At 42.7% G+C, this 21,589-nt stretch overlaps 1 protein-coding gene across 2 annotated transcripts; it reads left to right on the top strand.

Moving 5' to 3' along the window:
* The first annotated feature begins 620 nt into the window (after positions 1–620).
* LOC311502309 (short transient receptor potential channel 4-like) lies at positions 621–20,716 on the top strand. Of its 2 annotated transcripts, XM_084564480.1 has the most exons (14): positions 621–1,196; positions 2,170–2,388; positions 5,675–5,815; positions 5,993–6,169; positions 6,743–6,943; positions 13,847–14,192; positions 14,877–15,016; positions 15,110–15,310; positions 15,405–15,526; positions 15,830–16,025; positions 16,136–16,330; positions 17,889–17,930; positions 18,285–18,374; positions 19,270–20,716. In XM_084564480.1, exons 1-14 carry the CDS (start codon positions 1,038–1,040, stop codon positions 19,975–19,977), a joined length of 2,937 nt encoding a protein of 978 aa, XP_084420606.1. In that variant the 5' UTR covers positions 621–1,037; the 3' UTR covers positions 19,978–20,716. The 2 variants fall into 2 exon arrangements, with proteins under 2 accessions (XP_084420606.1, XP_084420607.1); XM_084564481.1 differs by lacking the exon at positions 16,136–16,330.
* The last annotated feature ends 873 nt before the right edge of the window (positions 20,717–21,589 follow it).

The following is a 21,589-nucleotide window of genomic DNA, read 5'->3' as shown; positions in this document are numbered from 1 at the left end:
TTATTAAATAAATCGCTGTTTTTCTTCTTGTTATCATAAACTAATTGGGCTGCCTTGAGTCTGATCATAATCACTTGGATGGAGACAGTAGTAATTGTCTTGAGACAGTGAGAGAAGGAAGCACTATGCACCAGTTACTTGACCTCTTTTATTCTTCTTTTATACGTGGTAGCATGTCCCCATTTCCATTTATTTATTTTTTTTATTCTTGTTAATTACTCTCTCATTCTCCTGCAATTCACGTTGTCTTGTCCTCAAAGTCCTTATATAGTTTGGAAATATAAACTCTTACCAGTATCTTATCTTCTATGCATGTTCAGTATTTTATCATGATATTATTGTGTATTCACCATGGACTGTTGCCTTATTGGGAGAAAACGATGCAGTACTTTTTTTGGGGGCGTGGGGGGTTTGCTCATGCAGGATATTCATGGTGTCACTCTATTAGCGAGCATCGCTAATGCCATTAGCTATGGCAGTTAGCATCTCAGGCATGCAATAGTGCAGCTGACATCATCCATTTTATCTGCAACATTACATGCCTGATGCTGGATATCATGATGGCTTATGATTAAACATGCAAGAGGAGCCACTGCTGACTTTACCCTCGTTTAGTCTTCATCTATCTAATAGGGCCCTTTAGCGTTTTGTAAGCTGGCAAAAAATGTAAGACATGCACTTTGACGCCTCACCCAAAAAATATCGTTAGATAAAACTATCAGAGATGTTAGAGATTGGGTGACCTATCTACCATTGAATTCCAATGTCATCCATTTGTCAAATTCTAATATACCTTTTCACTTTACCGGCAGTCTTCATGTGATGCTTGGATCAGTAGATCACATTATAAATTGTCAGGGATTAACTACCTGATTCATCTCTCCTGTACAACCGTTTTCTCCTCTCCTTATCTTTTATCTTTTATTCTATTCTACTATAACCCCTCTTTGTCCCTGTCTGCCCTAGTGTGAACTCCCCCATCCTGGCAGCAGCTGTAGCAGTGTTAGCAGGGTGCTGGTAAGCTGAAGCCCAGGGAGATGTCACAGCTGTACTACCGGCGGACGGACAGCTCCTCGTACCGGGACCGCATCCCGCTGACAATTGTGCGGGCCGAGTCGGAGCTGTCGCCGCTGGAGAAAGCCTACCTCGGTGCTGTGGAAAAGGGGGACTATGCCAGCGTCAAACAAGCCCTGGAGGTGTGTGTGTAAATCAATCAAGTTAGATTGATTTAGATTTAGATTGGAAGATTTATGGCTACTCATGATAATAGCTGCTTCCGCTGATATGTGGAACCCGTGGAGTGTGTATAAAAATGGATGAACGCTCCGGGACATCATCCATAAAGGGAGATACTGTGATTTATACTTCTCCCTTGACTAATGCCCAAAGTTCTCAGACTTGATTGCCAACAGTTCAGTTGGGGCTTAAAGGGCAGTTTAGGCTTCTGAGCCAATTTGACGCCTTAGCTACAGCGACAGCCCAGACCATACGCAGACCCTAACGCCATAGACTGACGTGCACCTCCTTAGAAATGTAACTACGCATTACGCAGACCGCAAAAGCTGTGATTGGTCCGCTTGGTAATAGCGTATTTCGGCTTTAATATTTCTGGCTGCTTCTCCATCACTGCAATTTTTGATAGATTGATTTGGATCAATAAAGATGGAACACATGTGTATGTAAATATTTGTATGACTCGTCTTTGGCGAAATTCTTTAGTTGCCATTGTTAAATGTGAAGCAGGAAGTAGAATGTGAAGCAGGAAGTAGAAACAAAAATGAACCCGACCAGCAAAAAAGACACAGCACTGATTATCGTTTGGGTGGCGTTGTTACTTAGCGAGCCAGACTGACGAGTGCAATAAATAAGTATAAATGACTCGCACCGGCATCAGCTACATATGTAGGTTACGCCATCTAGTCCCACAGAGGCATAAACTCCGCTTTAGTCTCCATTCTTTCTGTCTCCACTACCCCACATTCACAGAATTTAAAGGAAATAACCTGTAGATTTTAGTTGCTCTGTCAGATCAAAGAATTTCATTTTCCTTTCAAAAACGTCTGTTCCGCGTCAGTGTGTATTTCCTCCGCTAATCAATGATGTTCTTTTTAACCGCAGAGCAAGTCTCAAAACTGACTCTGACTTTCAATCAAAACTTTATGTTCTCAGGAGGCAGAGATCTACTTTAAGATCAACATCAACTGCATCGACCCTCTCGGCCGCACGGCTCTGCTGATTGCTATTGAGAATGAGAACCTGGAAATTATTGAACTCTTGCTGAGCTTCAGCGTGTACGTCGGCGATGCCCTGCTGCACGCAATCCGCAAGGAAGTGGTGGGAGCTGTGGAGCTGCTGCTGAATCATAAGAAGCCCAGTGGCGGAATGCAGGTGAGGAGGGGGCCGAGTGCTTTGTTCATGGGGCCTAAGTGTGTCCGTGCACAGACCATAAGATGCTGTCAAGTCTGCAATGATACGACAGCGCAAAAAAAAAAAAATCTGATGAATCAGGCCAAAGTTTTCTCATCTGAAAGTCCAAAGCCGGCAGCCATTAGCACAGGATCCCCACATGCCAAATTATAGGATCTAAATGAACAATAGAGTGCTGTGTCAGCCAGTAACGTACTGATACTCACTGTGTAGTTTATAGGCTGCATGCAGTTGCCTGGAGCTTTTTATATTGTCTGAAATAATTGACCCAGTCAACAAAACTGCCTTCATAAGCCATTTTTCAGGTTTTTAGAAAATGAAAAGTGATTTAATGTATAATTTCTGCAAGGTTAGAGTGGATTTGCAAGGATTCTGATTAGTTCACAAACATTTTTTTTTCTTGTAGTAGATGAGAACTGCCTGCTGAGCTTTAACTACTTCATTTTTATTTCTCTTTTACTTGCTTCTGCCACACATGTACTTTACACATGGAGTAGTTTGGCTCTCATCAAAGTGAAAAGCAAAAATAAGGACAATAAGAGGTAGCATGAGCGTCCAAGATATCTCCCGTTTGTTTGTTAATTGAATACAAAAGGACTGAGACGCGGAGGCCGAACCCATCAGCTGTGACATCAATCAGCTGACACATTACCTTAATGTCTTCTTTGACAGCGCTTCCTCCCGCCGCATGAATGGGCTGTGAAAATAGATCACCCTAGCGCTACCGAGTCACCCCGAGAGCACCTCATTGATTATAATAAAAGGCTGTCTGGGAAGAGTGCACCCCATCCGTTGCCAGTGTCTTCTCTGAGATTTATTAATTAGAAAATTCTTTTTTTGCTTTGTTGGAATTGTGCATATCTGTCTTTCCATTTTGCAGGCTGTCTGAATGACGTGTTTGTAATAATCTCACACCTGTTGTGGCTTATTTGTTTTCCGCTGAGGGCCGCATGGATATCAGCGTTTTGAACAGCTCCATGTACTATCCTCTGAGCACAGATATGCATCTGTCAGTGGCACAGAGCTCGCAGTGTTTCTCAATTAAAACAGCCTTTGGGTGGATTTGTGCATTGTTGTTTTTCTGTGGGCCTCTTCGTATAAACATAGTTATGTGAGGGAATCCTTCTTCCTACATAACACAGAACATGATGTAAAGCAAAAATAATCGCCCTTACTTGAATCCACAATGAGAGCCTTTTCCCCTTAGTGTAATTAAGAAAAGAAAAACTACTTTGTGGCCCATTTCATGTCATCCTTTTCCAAACATTTGGGATGTCGCAGGATGACAGGTGTAAACCAGCGGGGCGGCTTAAAATGGAGCACAGTGAAAAGAAAAGTAAAGGCATGCTGTGCCTTCGCAGATGCTAATGTTGCATTTTTAATCGGTATGCTGAGGGTGCAGGCCTCATTTTAATATGAGTAACAAATAAGCATTACACAGTAGAGTGGGCAATAATTTCGTTCCCTTTCTCTACAGTTATCATAACTTCACATCTACAGGTTTGCACTGGACACAGGCCAGGTCCGTTTGATGCAGATTATTTAATGTCCCTCATCCTCCCACGTGGAGAACAGATTATATACTGCAGCTTATTAGATCACCCTCCTCTGCGAAATATGACGACTCTCAGACGTGGCTCTGCCTCACTCTTTGGAGTACATAAGTAATTAGTGTCCTTGTGATATAATAACATTTGGATGCCGTATAGATGATGAAACCTTTTTTTAAGAAAATGAACTCGTCCCCTGGATAACAATTCTTCATTATGTGTTCCACAGTGAGCAGCGGAGACGCTGATATTATTTCTGTTTCTGCTCACAATAGGAACATTTAGAAAGCTACCAGTGCAGTGCTTCTCACATCTTGTTCTAACTGTGACTTGTACATTCAGGAACCGAGTATGTGAAGGGAGTATGAGTGTTTAAGGAAGTATTTGATTAAATAATTATTATGTCTCTTGTAAGACAGTAATGCCGTTAGACGTGCTTGCTGAAAACCATGAGTAGGTAATGTGTAAGGTAGGTATGACTTCTCTGCTAAGCGAAGACACAGTGACTGCTGGTCGACACTGGAGTAAAACCAGAATCTGAATGGTTAACTTTTACACTATTACATTATTATTGCAGCGTATGAATATCCCCAGTGACTCTACTGAAGCTGGCTGCTGAGATTCAGCTGCTAAATGGATGTTTGCTTCAGGCGTACACGTTGATAGCAAAAGAAATGGATCTGGGGAGCGATTGGAAATGAGTGATTTCAAACATATGCATCCTGATCCTTATCAGCCTCGTATCACATTAGCTGCTCGGACATTGATGTTGATGTGTCGCAAAAATAGGAAGTAGTAAAATCTCGTCATGGAGCCATAAAACCTTTGGCAAACGATTAAATCTAATTAGCATAGCTTAGCATTCCTGCAAACTGCCATCTCTCGTTCAAATGGCTCAGACGGCTTAAAGAACACATTATGTTTGTAAACACTAGGGTTCTGAAACATCTCTTACACACATTCACAATGTGGCTGCTGTTCAGCTCTTTCAAGCCGCTCGGTTTAGCATTCATCTTGGTAAAACTCTCTCACTACAGAACCTCGTATTTCCCATCTGCCATCTATCTGCATCAAGGCGCTCAATAGATCCTTACCTGTCTCATGTTTATCCTTCAACCATTCCCTCGACTATCTTCTCTCATCCCTCTCTCCCGCAGCACGGAATCAGATAATAGGCCTTCAATTAAAATAAGTGAAAAGAGCCGGCTTAATCCTCCACTGCCCGCGGCCGTGTATTCCCAGTGAGTGACATGGGAATAGCAGAAAGTCTTAGCAGGAGAGGGTGATAAGGGGGATAGGTGGAATGAGTTTCTTTCGGAGCATGATAATTTCCTCTGAAATGTGTGCAATACTGATGCTTTTTGCTGTGGTGTGGCCCGTTGCCTTTGCAACAGTCTTCATATGAATGCCATTTAGTCTGCATTTACCCTGCAACTGCATAAAGCCCTGAATAATGTTTTCTTTATCCTGCTCATGCCATTTAACTCCATTGTAAGGACCTTTTAACCACACCAGAAGATTCATGCTTTCTGTGTAACCGAGCCAATTACTTCTACTAATTTACTTTAAAAAAAATACTATGCAGAGTATGCGTAAACTGGAAATACATCACAGGTCGAGGCCAACAAGTGTTTTGCTTCGAAAGCTTAATTCGGTATGTCTGATTAAAGCTTTTCCCCTCTCCTGTGCCTTAAAAGGTTCCTCCTATTTTATTGGACAAGCAATTCTCTGACTTCACCCCTGACATCACTCCCATCATTCTGGCTGCTCACACCAACAACTATGAAATTATCAAGCTCCTGGTGCAGAAGGGTGTCTCCATGCCGCAGCCCCATGAGGTGGGTAAACCATATGTCTCTGATACAGTATTTATTATATGATGATTTGAATAATGTGATGCAGGCATGACAGTGCTTAAATGACATAATAGAGACGGTGCTTGGCCCGGAAAATAATCCATTGCTAAACGTGGGAAGCCTCATTAGGATGAGTCCGTGCTTTGTTTGATGTTGCAGGTGCGCTGCAACTGTGTGGAGTGCGTGTCTAGTTCAGACGTGGACAGCCTGAGGCACTCGCGCTCGCGCCTTAACATCTACAAAGCGCTGTCGAGTCCCTCACTAATTGCGCTCTCCAGCGAAGACCCCTTCCTCACCGCATTCAGGCTCAGCTGGGAGCTGCAAGAGCTCAGCAAGGTGAGGACAAGATGGACAGCTGACAGTGGAGCTGGCACATCAGTCGGTGATTTTAAGAGGCTGAAATATTAAGAACGCATGTATTAATTAATCAGGTGTCCTTTCATGATACCAACATGTAGGACGTAAAGGCCAGGGAATTTATTATGCAGGAATTCATATAAATGTGTAAATGTCATTTAATAAAGAAATGAAGAATAAACCCTTTTTTTTTATACTTACTTAGTAAGGTTTAGGTATGAATAATATGATGCTAGATGATTTCAAAATAACTCTAATAAACATGTGTACACTGATCCCATTTCAGATGAGACGACTCATTCCTCCCAGAATATAAGATGAAAAGAGTCTAGAAACATGGCGTTATTATTAGACGTGTTGCATTAAATGTCTGTAAACAAGACTGGAACGGCTCCATGACTCAAAATACCCAGAGGCAAGGTTTGATTTAGAAACACCCACCTTCTAGGCACACCTGTGCACCGAGATGTTCCTAATTTACTTACGTTTCAGCTTCCACGTACTCCGGATCCAGTATCCTTATCGCGTGTACACTCTACCTGTCTGTTTCAGGTGGAGAACGAGTTCAAGTCAGAGTACGAAGAGCTGTCTCAGCAGTGTAAACAGTTTGCTAAAGACCTCCTGGACCAAACAAGGAGCTCCAGAGAGCTGGAGATGATCCTCAACTACAGAGACGACATCAACCTGTTGGAAGAGGAGGGCAACAATGAGCTGGCAAGACTCAAACTAGCTATCAAGTACCACCAGAAAGAGGTAAGCAAATGCACAATCAAACACATTAGTACACATCCTTTATGAGTCTTTTACTTATATACCAATCAGCCACAACGTTATGACCACCGACAGGAGAAGTAAATAACATTGACCATCTTGTGACAATTCACTGTTCTGCTGGGAAACTTTTGGACCTGGCATTCGTTGGTGTGGACCTAGACTAGACCAGGCACCCCCACCACATAGCAATGACACTCCTTGATGGCAGCTGCCATCCCCAGCAGGATGCAGCTTGACACAGGCACACACACAAAATGCTTTAGGAACAACTAAAAAAACATGAAGAACATCACAAGGTGTTGACCTGGCCTCCAAATTCACTAGATCCTGAACTGATCAAGTATCTGTGGGATGATCCACAGAGGCCCCTCCCCTCAACCCATAGGACCCAAAGGCCCCCCACTAACAACACTCTGTATCCAGACACCACAGGACATCCTCAGAGGGCCCATGTCCATTTTCTGATGGGTCACAGCTGTTTTGGACGCACAGGGGAGACAATATCAAGCAGGTGGTCATAATGTTATGCCTGATCAGTGTATTTACCCAAAGTGCAAGGTTTTCAGTGTATGATTAAAGACTGATCCAGCTGTCTGAGAGAATCAGCACTAGTCCAAGAAAAGCCGCAGACATGGTTGCTGCTACTCGGGTGAAGCTGCAGGTCTGGGGGGAGGAAGCAGTGAATGTCATCCTATCAGCAACAAACACACCACATCACAGTCAAGTGCACTTGTCCCCAATTTCACCTAAAAAGCCGTGAGTCAGATGTGACTGCAGTATCACAGTGATTGCCCTTTAAATCGTGGAAAATAGAGGAAATCTTATATCTATTTTTACACTTTTCCCCCGTCCTTTTTTTTTTTCCCTTCTGTCTTTCACTGTTTGCTATATAATCTACAGTTGTTACAGTTCAATGCCGCATGCCTCAGGCAACATTCACTCTGTGTTGCACAGGGAAGGCTGCCAAGCCTGAAGCGCTCGCCGCACCAAGCCGGCGTCTTCACACAGGTGTCACTGCCAGCCAATATGAAGAGCTGTAATGACGTTAGATTAGCATCAGGTTTAATGAAATCGGGCGCTCCTTTCGGGGGGATCTTATCAGCGTTTGCTTTGGCAGCTTGCAGAGATGTCAGATAAGCATGGGAAAACTTTGGATTCTGTTACAGATTTATCACACCTGCGAGATAAATACCTCCATATTAAGAATGTAGCTCTAGATTCAAGACTATAACAGTTAGATGCAAGAGATGCTTCCTCATTTTGGTCAAGTCAAGGTGATAAGCTGTTGCAGGTATTTCTTCATGCAGTACATCCACTAAAACACACATTTTCTAGAAGAGCCTGTCCAAAATAAATGTTTTAACGCATAGATTACCATCCATTTTTGAGTTCCCCATTGATTAAATAGGGCTGCTGTATTCAACAACTATGTAGGACATGAATTTAATTTCATATGCATGTAACTCAGCATGTGGGAAACGGCCCACACATCATTATTCCAAATCAATATTTGGTTTTCACGCTTTCGTTCAGGCTTTTATTGCTATTGTGAAGTAAAAGCTTTGTCGATGGGTGAACCCATAAACAATCAGTATGCAAATAAGTTAGCGTAATTCCTGTGCGGTACTGTAGCATGGCAAATGCTGTTGAAAAGTGTCTCTAAATAATGCTACGTTTAGTGCGGATTTACTTGGAAAATGTTAAGTGCTGTGCATTATCAGAAATAAATGTTCCTATAAAACTTTACAGTTTTTATTTGGGGTTGTGGGAAGCACGACTTGTAATGCACTTAATAATTTATGGGAGACAAAGAGGAATGGGTTTCACAGGTAATCTGCTGCACAATTGTTCTGCTGAATACAAAGGGTTAAGCAAAGAAGCAGACACATTGCTCCCAGGAGTAACATCTAATTCATTTAGCTGTCTTTTCCCGGGAGCTCTGCCTGGCTATCAGAGCAGATGCAGTTTTGGATGAGTCTCGTTTCATGACGCTGCCGTTTCCTCTTTCATCTGTCCAGTTGTCGTGCATCAATACACAGGTTGGCACATGAGCATGTTGTGTCACAAAAAGGACAATTGTTGGGGGGGGATGTGCCGAAGGGGGTTGGCCGATGCTCAGGTGGCAGAGCGGGCTGGTTGGCCGCTTAGGCGCTGGCCATTTCTGTCTGCACGCCAAAGTGTCCCCGGGCGAGACTGAACTACAAGTTGCTCCACATATCAGGCGAGCGCCTTACTTGGCAGCTCCGTCGCAGAGGTGGACATTATGATGGACGGTCCCCCGTCGCCTCCACCAACCTCTCAGTTGTTGGAGGATAATTTTTCATTGCACACGCTGTAAACGTCCGTCTCTCACTTCCCGGCCTTTCTTTCCGGCAACCTATCTGTAAAACCACTCGATCACGCTAGGACTTTGATGGAGAGTGGGGTGTCACTATGTGGGCAACAATCCGCCCAGCTGCCCTTTTCAAATGATAAATGTCCCAGCTACCTAGACTTGTTAAGAGTCATATGTGTCTACTGTCCCATCGTGGTAGACACATATTGACATGTAAAAATTTAAATTAGCAATAGAGATACACAGTACCACACTGACTTATTGATTTATTCCTTTTCTTCCTTCTTACCCTGTTGTCTGTAGAAAAGTGCTAGCCTGGTCAAGAATTTGAGATGTTCTAAGATGCCATTGGGATTATGGGACTTGTTTCGATCCATGCAGAGGGGAAAAAAATACCTCTGCGTGCAACTGAACAGTCCTAAAACTAATTAGAAGCATTACCCCATAAAAAAAGTAAACTAGAATAACAATTAGAAATGGATCCAAGCACCTCCACGCAACTCAGACCCAAAGCCAAACCGGCTCCATACAGGCATCCCTACTTGTGTCAGACATGGTGTTTCACAGAGTCATTTTTTGTGTGTGTTGTCTCTGCTTCCATGCAGTGGGTGACCTTTTATCTCTCCAGTTCCTATTACATTTGACAGAGATTTTGGCTAAAAAAAAGCATTTCCTAGAGGTGCAAACTCCTCAAGTCATTTACCTAAAAGGATTTGTTACTTAAACATGGACATGTGGACCATGCCATGCCATTTTGGAGACTGCCTGGCCAAGCTAAGGTGATTTTCCAGGCTAGAGATTTTTTTCACTTGTTTTGTTTTAGACAGAATGGGCTTAATTTATTGTGGGAGCATGTAACGTTTTTTTAGATAGCACCTTTTTTCTTTGTAGTCTTGCAAAAACTGAACCATGTCACTTTGTGGGATTTAAAAAAAAAAAAATCAATCTCTCATTCATTTTTGAGAAAAGACTGCAGCCGATATAATTGCAGCTCAAATGAGAAATTTCAGATCAATAAAGTACTGGCTGTGAAACTTCAGTCTCCTGAAGAAGCACGATTACATTTGTATGGTGCAATTACACGTGTACATACACTCATAGTATATATACACAGGTATTTATAGGGACTGCTTCGTGCCTGTAAGCCAGACAGTGTTTTGTCCCCCATGAGGCGTTGAGGGTTAAGTGGACACTTACTTGTGCTGGAAAGGCTTGTTTGTTTTTGCGGAGAGCAGTTTCAGAGCATTCAGTCTGTGGTGTGATCCCTTCTCATCTCTCTCAGCGATTTTGCAGACAAACACTTGAGCTCTTATAATTGGCATGACACTCTGAATGTGTGATTATATATATATATATTTTTGTACCGCTGGCTGCTTATGAGTGTCACAGTGAGTCATGAGGAGCCTGTGTTTGACCCTCAACTGAACAAAACGAAGGACAGCTCTCACCTCTTACGTGTGTGGCGTGTGATTATTTACGTTTTTTTTAATTCACCCGTGCATCTGTGTGCGTTTTCGGCTTTGCTGCTGCCACTCTCCGAGCTTTTGCAAAGGCAGTTTCTAATGCTATGCAGAGAAATCTCCACTGGCTTCCTGTCTAAAGAGCAGAGCTCGCTGAGCAGTCTCCGCTTTGATGCAGCAGGAGGCCAAACCAGATAAATGTGATCTGTAACACACAAAACAGTAATACAGGTTATACCATATTCCTCCCAGAGGGCTTTAACTTTGTATTTCTAACATATTTACTGATATACTTGCAAAAATGTTGGTGAATACATTGAAGAATATGAGCGGAAGCAGACTGTCTCTTCAATATTTCATATTGTCAGAGGCGGCAATGGAAAGCTATCAATTTTGCATGCTGTAGTTTGACGTTGCCCCCTTGTGATATCTCATAAAAACTGCAATTTAATGTTTCAAGGCAATTTAATGTCTCCACTAAATAACACAATTATCTCAGCAATTTACTGCTGCAGTTATCTGTCTTCACGAGTCATTCTCCGGGGTTCAGCCATTGAATTACAGTTTTCTTAAAACAAGGTGAAGCAGTAACTCCTCCTCGTATGCCCAGCGCAGTTTACTCACTCAAGTTTAATTTTAATTTGGAAACGAATGAATGTTTTCATTTGAAAACTAAACGGCCAGTCACCGTGCTAGGACTTTGGGCTGTATGTAATCAGATTATCAGCGTAGCTCTCAGTTTATTTTGTAAAAGTGCACACATTCGACGTCACAGCTTTTTTTCTCGTGCATGCACCCTCTTTTAAGACACTTAAGCTGCATTAGCGGCTGACACAGAGAGACAGACAACCATTCATACTCACACTCACACCTACGGCCAAATTTAGAATCACTATTATTAGCAGAATGCCTTTCCTAATTATTACTTTAATAAGTTTAATTTCTGACCTCATTAACATGCCTGTCTGTGTTTAATGTCACAATGATTAAAGCAAGACATCGAGCTGCCCAAGAACCTCTCGTTGTCATTAATAATTTTCTGACATGCAGTGAAAGATGCGAGCTATCTGTTTTATGAATTGAAACACTTGGCCGTGCCCCAAATTACAAAACAAATTAAACAAAGCAATTAATACAGATTTTATTATAAGACTGAGCCTGCACCCATGGGTGTGGTCAAATGAAAGAAAATCAGCCGTGCTTTACTTCACTCTTTATTTCTCACGCGCTGTCACCGAAGATCCTTATTATCTGAACTTTTCTGTCTCTGTCATTTGGGAAAAGAAAGATTATACCTCTTCTCCTCTCATCCGTGAAATTCTTCCCCTGCTATATTCTTTCTCTCTCTCTCTGGATTTCCTCTCAAGTTTTGTGGGAAGAAAAAAAAAAAGAAATGTAGCTGAAGTATGGAAATATGAGCCATTCTACTTCAGACCCTGACACAGATAGGGATCTGTGGTTCCCATGGAAACCAGGCTGCAGAGTTGGTGAATTGGCACCCACCGGCGCCGGTCAACGCTTCGACTTTGATATAGGCTCAACATGATATTTCACAAAAGTGTGTGTGTGCCTGCCTGAGTGTGTTTGCATATGCATGTAGTCCTTCACAGGAATGTATCACCGTATATGAAGAGATTAGTCACAGCAGCAGTTTTTGTGCGTCAGTAGTTTGGTCTCACTGGTCTTTTGAACCTTTACTCAATTGCCAGGAGGAGAATGGCCCCCACTTTTACAGATGCCTAAATTGTTTATCCACCTGCGACACAAATCATGAAATAAGCCAAACAGCAGATAATGGACGCGTGTCTGCATCATTCCTGTCGTGCATAAAATTGTTGCTGGCATCTCAGGAAGGATTCACTTTCTCGTTTTCTTGAGAAAACCCACGAGAAATGCCGTATATCATCTAAAAACATGACTGCTCTTTTTAAGACATAAAATTCTTTGTAATGGCCTTCCTGTCTGTAGTTTTTTTTTTCTGCGTCCAGTTTCCATTTCATTCATAATAACCATATCCTTTAAAGGGGAACTACTGTTTTTTTTACAACCTGGACCTTATTTCTGGCATAAAATACGGTCATTTACTCACCCATATAACTTTTGTGTAATTTGTATTCCTTCAGGAGATAATTACATCAGCGTAAATCCATGTAGTGGGAGTGACTGGGGCACCGAAATGCATCTAAATAACGCATTATCTGCCGCAAAACTCGTTCATTTCACCAATATTTTGTTATAGTACGCTAGTGCTATTCCCCGTTGAGTCCGGAGTTAGCGGGTAATCATCATCCGGATGATGATAACAGCTAATGATGTCTTCTGACCTGTCATCAATGTCATCTCTGAGCACTGCACGCACCCGCAACGGTCGGCTTGTTTACCTGTAGTTTGCTACTGCCAGTTTTTTACAACATGGCTGAATATTTTTCCGATTCTGAGGTTGTGGACGAACCATAGCAGTAGCAAATTACAGGTAAACAAGCTAACCGTCACGGGTGCGCGCGGCGCTCAGAGGCGACATGATCCAGGTCAGAAGACATCATCCGGGGTCTGTAGGTCAATCTGCAGACCCCGGATGATGATAACAAATAACTCCGGACTCAATGGGGAATAGCACTAGCGTACGATAACAAAACATTGGTGAAATGAACGAGTTTTGCGGCAGATAATGCGCTATTTAGAGGCTGCGTTTCGGTGCCCCAGTCACTCCCACTATATGGATATACGCAGATCTCCCAAAGGAATACAAATTACACAAAAGTTATATGGGTGAGTAAACGACCGTATATCATGCCAGAAATAAGGTCCAGGTTGTAAAACACTTTGTTTGTAGGCCTTTAACTGGAGCTTGCTGCAGGTGCTTATTCTGGCACATTGTCACTAGGGCATTCTAAACTGTGTAAAACCTTTAAATAGGCTTTGGATGGTGTCTCCCAGCAGGTTTTTATCCTGCAGTCATGGATCCTTGAATACATTGGATTATATATAAAATGTGTGTATGAAATGTTATGAGCCACTTTTATCTCTTTAGATCATAAAGAGATAAAAAAAAAAGTTATAACCCTCTCCCCTCATATGTCTTTTAAGTTTGTAGCTCAGCCGAACTGCCAGCAGCTTTTGGCGTCCAGGTGGTACGACGAGTTTCCCGGCTGGAGGCGCCGACACTGGGCGGGGAAGTTCTTCACCTGCGTCTTCATCGGCCTCCTCTACCCCGTGTTTGCTCTCTGCTACCTCATCGCTCCTAAGAGTCGCTACGGCTTCTTCATCCGCAAGCCCTTCATCAAGTTCATCTGCCACACGGCGTCCTACCTGACCTTTCTGTTCCTGCTCCTCCTGGCCTCCCAGCACATTGTCACCACTGAGCAGGACAGGCAGGACAGGCAAGGCCCTGCGCCGACCACTGTGGAGTGGATGATCCTGCCCTGGGTGTTGGGTGAGTACAATGGGTGACACATGAGGATGTAGTTTGTTTGAAGTCAGTTAATTATTAACCGTGGTTTCTATTCAAATGTTGACATCTTTTGGATTAATTGGCATGAAGTATGTCCTTAGGATGACTTGTCGCAATTTGTATTTGTTCGATAATTTGGTTTATAATCAAATGCCAGCAAAAACTACACAACATCAGCTGTGGCGTGTGTTCTTCTTGTGCTAAATTGCTAATGTCAGAATCCAAATGAATAAGACGCCGAATGCGGTAAACAGAGTACCTGCAAAACAGCATGTTGCCCTCGCAAGCATGTTTATACAAGGCTGATGTGGCTCAAAGGATCTCACTCGACTGTAGAATCTTAATCTCAATAATCAGTGAAACAGCCAGCAGTATTTTCCTAATACAGCTCCTGATCCTTTTAACTGATGATTGAGGAGTTGCATCCTCATCCAAGCTTTAAGTGCTCTAACTCTCCATCTGTCCAGGGTGGCTCATGCAACAGTTTGGCGATTGAGTGATTCTCGTGAAATGATGCTTGGGAATTTTACTTCTCTTCCTCATGCTTCCTTATGTTGTTCATGCAAGAAAAAGAATAGGACTTCTTATCAAAATAACCACTGCACAGCTACTTTAAAACACGCCTGCCAACCAATCAGAAGTCCACATGTCTGCATGTATTTCTAGGATTCATCTGGGCAGAGATTAAGCAAATGTGGGACGGTGGTTTCCAAGACTACGTCCACGACTGGTGGAACCTGATGGACTTTGTCATGAATTCTTTATACCTGGCCACTATCTCCCTAAAGATTGTAGCCTACACTAAGGTAACCACCTGTCTATGACTGGCAATAGAAAAGACAGAGTGTAACCTCCATGTGTGCTCATTTGATGTCTTGCCCATCATTTTCTCCATTCAGTACAGTGGCAGCAAACCCAGGAACCAGTGGGAAATGTGGCACCCAACACTGGTAGCTGAGGCAGTGTTTGCCATCGCAAACATTTTCAGTTCCTTACGCCTCATCTCACTGTTCACGGCCAACTCTCATCTGGGGCCACTGCAGATCTCCCTGGGGAGAATGCTGCTTGACATCCTGAAGTTCCTCTTCATCTACTGTCTGGTAATTGTTTTCACACACAGGCATGCAGAAAGCGAGGCTGAAAATGTGTCAGAGATGATGTGGCTTGATTAATTGCGTCCGCTTTGCTGCGCAGGTTTTACTGGCCTTTGCCAACGGGCTGAACCAGCTGTACTTTTACTATGAGACAAAGCCCTCAGAGGAGAAGGGAAAATGCAAGGGCATCCGGTGTGTTGAGCAGAATAACGCCTTCTCCACGTGAGTTTACATGAATTTTATCTCGCTGAAATATTCACTGTGAAGGTGTGATCCTGTGAATGTCAAAGCGAGAGCTGTGTGGCTGTGTATTGCTATTACTGGCTGCAAAAAGTGTGAAAACTCTCAAAATGTTTTCTGCTTCTGAAAGAAATTGACGTTTTTGCAAAGTCACATGAAGACCACGGCAAGAATTTATTTCAGCTTCAATGGAGTAAATTTTTCGCCCACAGTGACGATACATTATGTTTATAGAACTTTAGTTACATTTACATTAATGGCTTCTTTTACGTTTTTCCCTTGCAGGTTGTTTGAGACCCTCCAGTCTCTCTTCTGGTCTATCTTCGGTCTGATCAACCTCTACGTGACCAACGTGGACGCAGACCACCAGTTCACTGAATTTGTCGGTGCCACCATGTTCGGCACCTACAACATCATCTCGCTGGTGGTGCTCCTCAACATGCTCATAGCCATGATGAACAACTCCTACCAGCACATTGCTGTGAGCACAGATCCAATACACACACGGCTAACAAAAATAAAAGCAAACATTTTTGTTCAACTGCTAAACGCAAGACATGCTTTTTCAAATGGAACCTGATCTGATTGCAGGATCACGCGGACATTGAGTGGAAGTTCGCCAGGACAAAGCTGTGGATGAGCTACTTTGAAGAAGGAGCCACGCTGCCTCCCCCGTTTAACATCGTCCCCAGCCCCAAATCATTCTTGTACCTCGTGTGTTGGATCAAGAGGCAAGTGTGCAAGAGGACAAGCTTCAAACGCCCTGAAACCTTTGGAGCTCTTGGTGTAAGTTGAGTGCCAAATGCTTAAATGTATGCATGACTTGCTCTTGATTAGTTAATAGTTACAAAAAAATACTTCAGTTTCGCTTCAACTTTCATGAAGATGACCTTCATCCCCAGGCCAGTCCAGCTCTTAAAGGGGAATTACCATTTTTGACAACCTGGACCTTATTTCTGGCATAAAATACAATTGTTTACTCACCCATATAACTTTGGTGTCAGTCAGCAGAGCACCGCGTATATCCATATAGTGGGAGTGACTGGGGCACCGAAACGCAGCCTCTGAATAACGCATTATCTGCCGTTCATTTTACCAATATTTTGTTATGATACGCTAGTGCTACTCCCCGTTGAGTCCGGAGTTACCTGTTATCTATTCGCGAACGTGCGGCGGTTTGTTGTTCTTTGGCCAGCTGTTCCTCTCTCTGCCTCCACATCCTCCTTTCAACGAGCTCCTCATCCGTATACTCTGGCTCAAAACGGTAAGGACGTCCATCATAAACAAAGTCGTCGTCCACAACCTCAGAATTGGAAAAATATTCAGTCATGTTGCAAAAAACTAGCAGTAGCAAATTACAGGTAAACAAGCCGACCGTGGCGGGTGTGTGCGGCACTCAGAGATGACATCATCCAGGTCAGAAGTTAGTAGGTCAATCTACAGACCCCAGATGATGATAACAGGTAACTCCAAACTCAACGGGGAATAGCACTGGCGTATCATAACAAAATACTGGTGAAATTAAGTTTCACGGCAGATTATTTAGAGGCTGCGTTTCGGTGCCCCAGTCACTCCCACTATATGGATATACGTGGCGCTCCACTGGATCTTAATATCTTCCGAACAACTCCAAATGACACCAAAGTTATATGGGTGAGTAAAGGATCGTATTTTATGCCAGAAATAAGGTCCAGGTTGTAAAAAACGGATTAAAACGGATTAAATTCCCCTTTAAATGAACACTGAACACTGACCTAGTTGTAGGCACGGATGCAGATATGCACAACTGTACATTTTAAAAAATTTTGGATATTTTTAAAGTTAAACATCTTAAAAACTTTATGAATTATTTGGGATTGTTGTATGCCATACTGTGTATGTTGTTTTTTTATGTCTTTGTGTGTCTATTGATTGTGACTGTGTCTGTTTTAGCTACTTATGCCCTTTTAAAGCTCCTTGGGGACAAATAAAGTGATCTGTATTGAATCGAATATATAACAACATGATTTGCTCACATTTTTGTAATCCATCCTTTTGTAGGAGTAGTGGATCAAAACCGTAGGTCAGTGATCTGCAGAATGACTGCTATCATAACAACTTAATAATTTCAGGAAATATTAAACCACTAACATTTTCTCTGACCATCATATGACATATCATATTTGACATAAAACTGAATATTTTATTTTATTTTTTCCAGATCAAATTCAGATCTAATTTAGGAGCGTACGCCTTTACTGTTGATTCAGCAGCAACATGTAGTGAGACTCGCAGACAAATGTGAAAAACTAATTATGTTTTGTCTCATCTCTCACTCTTCCTGTGTTATTTAACGGCTGTGCAGAGGCGAGCGGCAGAGAACGTCAGGATAAACCACCAGTATCAGGTAAAGCTGAATACGATTACAGTGTGTGTGTGCGTTTATGAGACACATGCTATAGTCTGCTCGTCAGCTGCCAGTCTGCGCTTCCAATTTCAGTCCGTCAATAGAGAGCTTTTTCCTGTCTCATAAAATCGACTTGGCAATTACACTCAGTGGGAAATCGTTCTCTGCAGAAGGTTTCCTATTTGTCCACATCTGCAGGGGGTAATTGTAATTTCATAGGAGATGTAGCTTAAAATAAGTTTCTCTTTTGTGCGTTTGTCATCTATATCCTGACTGGTTGACTGTGGGGACCTTTCATTCGGTACTGCACGCTATCTTTTTGTTAAAAGCTTGTTGTTTCATTCACTGATGCAGGAGGTTTTGAGGAACTTGGTGAAACGTTACGTGGCCGCCATGATCAGAGATGCCAAGACGGAGGAGGGCCTGACTGAAGAGAACTTCAAGGTAGGCTCAGGCCCGGAGCAAAGAATGAGGAGTTAAAAGCGATCGAGGTTTCCTTTAACAATGGATCTCGTGACTACGCTTGAAAAGACGCTGCAGCTGAAACGTTGATTTTTAGTATCTTTCACCTCCTAGTTTAGACTTTTTGACACAGCTTTACTTTCTTTTAATTCATTTTCGCCACCTGAATCTGTGTCTGTTGCACCAGATGATTTCAGTGGCTCAGCACCAAACAACAAAAGAGTTAGCAACAGGACATTATGCTAAACATGTGGCTCTTTAGCAGCTAAAGAGCCACATATTTCCCCCAGGAAGTCGGTGGAGACCAGAAAATGAGATAAAAGAAGAATTAATACTGGACTAATACCCATCAGGTGGACTCAGATGACCCAGAATACTGCTGTAGGTGTAAAAAGGCAATGGCCATAGCTGCTTTCATCACTGTTGTGTTAGCAGCTTGTTTCAGCCGTTCCAAAGTGGCTGACATAGTAACTGAAGAGTTAAAGGTGCTTGAATTGTTAGAGTTTTTAGTCAGTAATATAATAAAAGTATAAGGCCTTCTTGAAAATGTGGATGTCGATATATAATGTTTACCAAACTGAGAGCAATCATCACTTCATTACCAGTCTGTACTCTTGGCTTTTAAAGGGAGCTGATTCTTCTAAAATATGTAACTGTCTCAAAAGCTTTCTCGATAATGTTGTTGTGCACTTTGTGAGAAGAAAGGCGGGGTATCAATGTATTATAAATTACACTTTGCTCACTTAGTATTGACTGAGGTGAAACTGAATCAATAGCCTGCAGAGTGTTCTGCAGATACAAGCAACTGGAAGTAACAGTTAAATAAAAGACATTAGTTAATTTACCAGGAGACCTCACTTTTGTTTTGTTCTCTCAGGAGCTGAAACAAGATATCTCCAGTTTCCGTTACGAGGTGATGGGCATGATGAAGACGGGGAAACCCGCTCTTCAGGCTGCGAAGGCCAGCGGCAGCACAGTGGATTCCAGTCTTGCTTACCCCAATGCCTCCCTCGTGGTTCCTCCCTGCCCTCCCAGTAGCCAGTCCAAGAGCAAACTCAACCGATTCAAGATCACCGCATCTATACTGAAGCAGTGCAGCTCTAAAGCTTCGCCCAGGCCTCCTGAAGCCTCCAACGGTCTACCTAATGGACTCTTGTCTCTGGTGTCTGATGAGAGCTCCAGCGAGGGGTCAAGCCAGAGGAGAAACTACCCCAAAGATATCACTGACTTTGGGTTGTTCCAGAAACGCCACTGGGGCACCAAAGAGCCCACGTCCGGCACAGGAGAGTTGTCCAGGGGAATGTACTCTCTGTCCGAAGAAGAAGGGGAGTCTGGGGGCTCAGACGCAGAGGAGCAGGACAAAGAGCATACGTCTACAGGTAAGGGTGAGAAAGAACTCCTGGAGGTACAAAGTAAGGAAGAAACTGCAGATAGTAAGGACGAGTCGAGCACCAGCGACATCTTGGACGAAGGTGGAGAAAAAGAAACGGAGGAAGGGGGCGGTGATTTACTTTGCACTGACTCAGTAGTGGGTGGATGCTTGTCAGCGTCAGCCAGAGAAGATCCGTTTTGTGACGACTCATGAACTGAGCTACGGGCCAAGCAATGCTGGACTAAGGACAGAGAGACTGACAATCAGTGTGAGCTACAAGTGAGAAATGATGCGTGTGTTTTGAAAAGAGTCTAGATTTTCCAGTTATTGCTAAATTAATGATCAGATTTGATCTTTGGAGACTCAGGGAGGCCTTTGGTGTAAGTGTTTCAATGCCCTTATATTAGCAGAGGAAATGCAGCAAAAGTTATTTTTCAATGCTGTTATTTAGTTTTATCTCTTCCCAGCAGATAATTGGAAAAGAAAGAAGAATTATTTCCTGAAACTGATAAATTCCTTTTTTGTTAACCTCCTGTCTCTCCCTTTCCTTTATCATCTTTAAATGATCCTCGTTTGCCGCTACTTCCCCTCGATCAGTCTCCCCATACCTCTTTTCCTTTACCGTTTGTCTTTTTACGACTTTCCCCATCCATCCTTATCTCACTAGAGCAATAGATGTGTTCTGTTTTAGACCCGACTTTCTGCCTTACTCCGTCTCTTTCTGCACTTTACACACTTTGCAATGGCGTACAGTTTCTCAAAGGACGTGTCGAGCTCCGATCATGCAACAACAGTTCTGTCGATGTTTTTCTATGCAAAAAAAAACAAAAAAACAACAAAAACCCCGGATTGTGATTCTTACTGAGATGACGCTGACTGTACATTTGACGCCGCCGGTTCGAGGCAGGTATCCCCCTGCACGAAGCGCGGCGCATCCGAACTATGAACTATTTAAAGCAGCATATTATTCATGTTATATATCGCTCCTACAGAAAATAAACTCGTTATTTTGAACAGACTTGCTGTTTTATAACTGGTACTTTTAGATGTTAGTCTGAATGAATGACGTCTCCCGAGGTTAAATCTTAGATCAAGAATAAACTGAAAAATAACATCTATTCCTGTTTTTTTTATTCTTTTGTTAAAAGCAAAGCCCTGAAAGTATGTCCAGGGACTGTTGAAGGTTTAATAGTAATATGGTGACATTTCTGTTTGTCTGAATAAACCAGACGCTGTCTTAAAACAATGCAATTAGGTTGGCTTAATCGCCTCTTATTTAAAAAGAGTGATGTCCACAAGGTTCACAAGGTTCACTCCCCTCCTGAGGCATCAAATTAAAAGCACCTAATTAGCATTGTGAAATGGTGCAGAGCTTCTAGATTAAACACTGTGGAAGAAGAATTATCAGGCCAAAGGTAACTGGAAATCTTTTGTGAATCGTTTATTCTGCTAAACTCTGAGCCCACTGGAGTAGACAGTTTTCACTGGCACGGCATTATATTTAGAAATGCATTATTTGTTTATCATTGGGTCGACCTGGCCCCCATAAAGCCAGTGAATAGTCCCCATTAGACTCCATTACTTCCTGTCTTAGCCCACTAACACCTTTGAAAAATGGCTCCTGAATCATTTTAATACTTGCCCCAACCACAGTTTGTCGACTGAAATATGAAATGTTCCTTCATTAGTTCACAGTCAGCAGAGCCAAACCACACAGTGGAAGGACTTCTGTTGGTTTCACCACTTCAGCAACTCGTCTTGTTCCACCTCTGAAAACACAGCAGCGCCAGGTCGTTAATAGAACTACAGTTCTTATATGACATTG

The sequence above is a fragment of the Chelon labrosus genome, assembly GCF_963514085.1.
Source record: "Chelon labrosus genome assembly, chromosome: 17".
Lineage (NCBI taxonomy): Eukaryota > Metazoa > Chordata > Actinopteri > Mugiliformes > Mugilidae > Chelon > Chelon labrosus.
This window is presented reverse-complemented; position numbering and strand designations above follow the sequence as displayed.

What these genes read in the sequence shown, in the direction of transcription:
- LOC311502309 (XM_084564480.1), top strand. Translation starts at nt 1,038, where the DNA reads ATGTCACAGCTGTACTACCGGCGGACGGACAGCTCCTCGTACCGGGAC. An exon ending in AGCCCAGTGGCGGAATGCAG is followed by an intron (nt 2,389 to 5,674) that starts GTGAGGAGGGGG and finishes GTGCCTTAAAAG; the next exon opens with GTTCCTCCTATTTTATTGGA. An exon ending in TCCTCTTCATCTACTGTCTG is followed by an intron (nt 15,311 to 15,404) that starts GTAATTGTTTTC and finishes TTTGCTGCGCAG; the next exon opens with GTTTTACTGGCCTTTGCCAA.